The sequence below is a fragment of the Daucus carota genome, chromosome 1, assembly GCF_001625215.2.
Source record: "Daucus carota subsp. sativus chromosome 1, DH1 v3.0, whole genome shotgun sequence".
In the NCBI taxonomy this organism is placed as follows: Eukaryota; Viridiplantae; Streptophyta; class Magnoliopsida; order Apiales; family Apiaceae; genus Daucus; species Daucus carota.
Window position 1 is genome coordinate 49793367 of NC_030381.2, and position 4398 is coordinate 49797764.

General features: G+C 35.5%; 1 protein-coding gene across 1 annotated transcript; it reads left to right on the forward strand.

Moving 5' to 3' along the window:
* Positions 1-1850: 1850 nt before the first annotated feature.
* LOC108198827 (F-box/kelch-repeat protein At3g23880-like) lies at positions 1851-3969 on the forward strand. Its single transcript, XM_017366608.2, has 2 exons — positions 1851-3178; positions 3594-3969. Exon 1 carries the CDS (start codon positions 1913-1915, stop codon positions 3155-3157), a length of 1245 nt encoding a protein of 414 aa, XP_017222097.1. The 5' UTR covers positions 1851-1912; the 3' UTR covers positions 3158-3178; positions 3594-3969.
* The last annotated feature ends 429 nt before the right edge of the window (positions 3970-4398 follow it).

Here is a 4398-nt window from a genome sequence, read left to right on the forward strand (position 1 = left end):
TCTACAGCTATGAAACAGCTTCATAATGCTGTGTTGCTTTGTTGGTTCCATTCCATTTACACCTTGAAATGAAATCCAACTTGTGTAGATACGATGATTGAGGACACGTATACTGATGCCTTAAAAAAAACACATAACGGACACCTTAGTATTTTTATTTTTAAGACACTACTAGGACATTGTTGGCACCCATTTATTCCAAATGTCTTAAATTTTGGTTTAGGAATTTATTTATTTATTTTTTGCCAGAATTTTTTATTTTTTTTTTTGGTTTAGGAATTAGGACATTTGTTGGACTTGATCTAAGAGGTCGACAATTGGTAAGCCATTATGAAATAACCTTGGTTATGCTAGGCTTTTTGTCCTCAAATGGGCTGACCAATTGTCTTCACTTCCAACTCTTTGTATGTTCTTGATCTTGGAGTAAAATCAATTTTAAGTTTGTTCCTTACATGAACCTCTCACTATTTACCCTCAGCATTGCCTTCAATTTGTTTGTAGGGTGCCGAAAACTCATCAGTCCTCCTTCACCCTGAGGATATAAGGATACCACAGAAACCAAAAGTAGAAAAAACAAGAAGAAGAAGATATTCATAATTACTACTATCTGGTGGTCGGTTTTACCCTGTTTTGTTGCAGTGCATCAAGGTCCTTAGGAACCTGATGGGCAGGGATGGAGTCCTGTCACGGAGGGTTCTGTAGGCCTTGATCACAAACTCATTCCAGACTTGGATAGGCTACTCAGGTTCATCTATCCCACTGAACAATCCAAAGCATTACACAAACATTATACCTGTTATATTTCAAACACAGATTTCCAATAAAAAATTTATTCATGGATTATATTCATATATTTCTTATAGGAGTATGTACTTAAACATGATACAAGAATATAAATTTAGCATGCATGGCTTTTTATATATATTCTCGAGAAACTGACTCGTCGTCGTCGTGGGTTGCGATTGTGATTATGGCATTAAAGATAATATTTATGTGACTTTTTGAACACTTTCTTCATTTCAAAATAATAGTCGATTTGATCTTCCGCATGTATTTTAAAATGTAAAAACCGTATTTCTAAATATTATTTTTCAAATTTTATTTCTTCAAATAAAGATATAAACATTAAGTTCTTATTTAGAGAAAAAAATTGAAAAGCAAGGTTAGCCAAACAACCAATTGCTTCTTATATATCTTGATTTTCGTCTCAAAAGTCAAAACGACTTTTATTTAAAAACGAAGGAATATTAAAATACAGTATATGCTTAAAATTTACCTGCGCACATACATCCCATTACATAGGTCATAGAGACACACACCTCTCTGCTTCTTGAAACAGGTTTTATATCAAACTGGCCATCCATTTCGTTAAAAAATCTCACTTGACCCACCCAAAAAATTTCGGACTCATTTAAGCCACTATAAACCAAATATATATCATTTTACCCACTTCATTATTCATACCTTTTTACTTAATTATTTATAAAAAATTAACCGTTTATTTTTTTACTACAAAACCACTTCGAGTACTTTCATAATAGTCCCTGATATTTATTAAAATAATTTGGGAATTTCTAAAGCAACATAGCCATGTAGTTAAAAAAAATATATAGTTATAGATATAGTTATATGATCATCCTAGCTATGTTGCTTTAGGAATTCCCAAATAATTTGGATAAATACTAGGGACTATTATCAAAGTACTCGAAGTGGTTTTGTAGTAAAAAAACAAACGGTTGATTTTTTATAAATGTTTAAGTAAAGAGCTATGAATAGTGATGATATATATTTTGTTTATAATGGCTTACATGAGTCCGAAATTTTTTGGATTGGTAAAGTGAGATTTTTTGACGAAATGGGTGCGGTTTGATATAAAACCCTTCTCGAAACCCTGAAGCTTCTTGAGCCACAAATGGCGTCCAAGAATAGTACGACATCGTTTGATGATCTTCCTCAAGAAGCTGCTGCTAACATCCTCTTAAGGCTTCCAGTCAAAGCCCTGATCAGGTCAACATCAGTCAACAAGAACTGGTACTCTCTTATCACAAACCCTCATTTCATTTCTGCTCAAATCAAGCGTGCTGTATTACATTCTCATGATAATGCTGTGTTTGTAATCCACCACTCTGTTTCTCAACAAAAACATTGCTCCTTAGTCTCAGCTGAAACTTCAAAACTTTTCGAAAAATTTGAGATTCCCTTTACTACTAAGAGTGGAAAGTTGCAATTAGTTGGTTCAGTTAATGGCCTTATGTTATTAACTGATTCTCATATGTTTCATAGTTCTCGAGATTTGTATCTGTGGAACCCTTGTCTTAAAACTCACAGAACCCTTGTTTCGAGTTGTTTCAAGAACCTTCGTGATAACCCCTACAGAAGTTATTGTATTGTCGGGTTGGGTTTTAATGAAGCTTGTGATGATTATAGAGTAGTGAGGGTTGTTTATTCTATGGACAACAAGTGTAATCACTTGGGAGAAGTGTGTCCTAAGGCTGAGATTTATAGTTTAAGGAAACAAACGTGGAGGAAGATTAAAGATTCTGCTGTTACTAGGCTTGGTGCGAGTGATGGGGTTTTTGTCAAGGGTAGATTCTACTGGTTAGAAATGAAAAAGCCCATAACCCAGGAGACGGGTCGTCCTTATAATAGTAAGGATTTGTGGATGTTGTCGTTTGACTTTGATAATGAGGTGTTTGGCGAACTGAAATTTCCAGAGAATGTTTCAAATTGTTTAGGACGAGGATCCAGATATAAGTTGATGGAGTTTGAGGGCTCACTCTCTCTGTGTGTTTATGAGGTACAGTGTTGTAATGGAGTCGTTGTCCATCCTTATCGTCTATGGTTAATGATGCAGGGTAATGGTGTAATCACTTGGACATTACGTTTTAAAGTTGCACTCAAGGAAGGTGGGTTTCCGATGAGTATCACAAAGGCCGGAACAGTTTTAATAGAGACAATTCGCGGGTTGCCTAATGACCTTTCTGGCATTATATCATGTAATCTGAAGAGCCTGTGGTATAAAGATCTTGGATTTTATAAGCATGGGGGTGTAGAGTCTTCCCTATTCTGTCCTGAGGATTTTACTGTGGACACTTCCTTCGTGGAGAGTTTGGTCATGTACGAGGGAGGTAAATCACTGTTGAAATTTGCAAAGTGAGCAATCCCAAGTCTTTGGCTGGTAAGTATATATAAATCTATATGTACTGATATCACTTTTGATTATGTGATTCATATATCAGTCTAGCTTATTAAGTAAAATAACTTGTAATCTATAATATCTTCCGCACTCCTGTGTTTATCCCTTAGAATCTTATCACTTATAATAACTGTGGCTTGAAATCTATTGCTACTTGTCCTATATGGACTACCTGAGTAACCTGGGAGTCCAGGCTACATGAAACTTCACCTGTCCATACTGTCGAATATTTTGTTGAAAAGTCCCTGTTAATATGCATATATACCTATGTCTAGTGTCATGAGAAAGGCATGGCTTGAGTTATAGTCTAAAGTTTAAAGGAATATTATTTGTTGGAGATACAGGACTTTCAATGTGTTTGTTGTTGTAATTACTCTCTCAAGGACTTGCATTGCAGGGCTAGTTGCTGATTTTGCTTGAAAGTCTTGCAACTCTTCTAGGTGCAGCATTTATGTAAATTGTCTGAAGGTGCCAGCTTTTGCTGATACAACTCTATGGAAGATCTTTTGAACTCCACATGATGTAATTTCTTCACGTGCCATGTTTAGGAAGTACTTATGTCTAACAGAATTTATCAAATATAGCTTCTTCCTTTTTCTTTTTGGCCAGCGTTTAAGAGATCAATCGTTTAGTAATATTAAGGATCAAAATGATCCTGACTCATAGTCAGCATACAAATCTTAAACATGTATCACGTTAGGATTATTGTCGTAACCACTTATGCTTCTCTGGGAATATAATGTGTCCGCTGGAAGGGTGAATAGTTTCAGGAATTCTATGCTTTCAAAATCTGATCTAAATGCCAATATAACGGACGAAGATGCCAAATTTCTGATGCGAGGATGATATATGTTAGTTAACCGGCAGGTCTAAAAAACTAGTGTATTGATAGCAAGGTTTATAACAAACATACCACATAGAACACTCCTCGGCTCTGATACCCTCACTTATAATCATTTCACTATTTCAGGATCGAAATATGGATCATTTGAAGTTTATATTGGGCCAGGAGATTTCTCCTAACCTAAGCTCTAATATCATAAGTAACCAACACCCATAAAACCTCCACTAAATTATGTATTGTATTTAAGAATAATTTTGTCTACAAGGGTTGCATATGCTATTGTACACTCTATGGCACTCCAAGGGCTTGTTCTTGGTCTCATTCTCAGCATCCAACAACACAACCAGAGCGGGTTGGG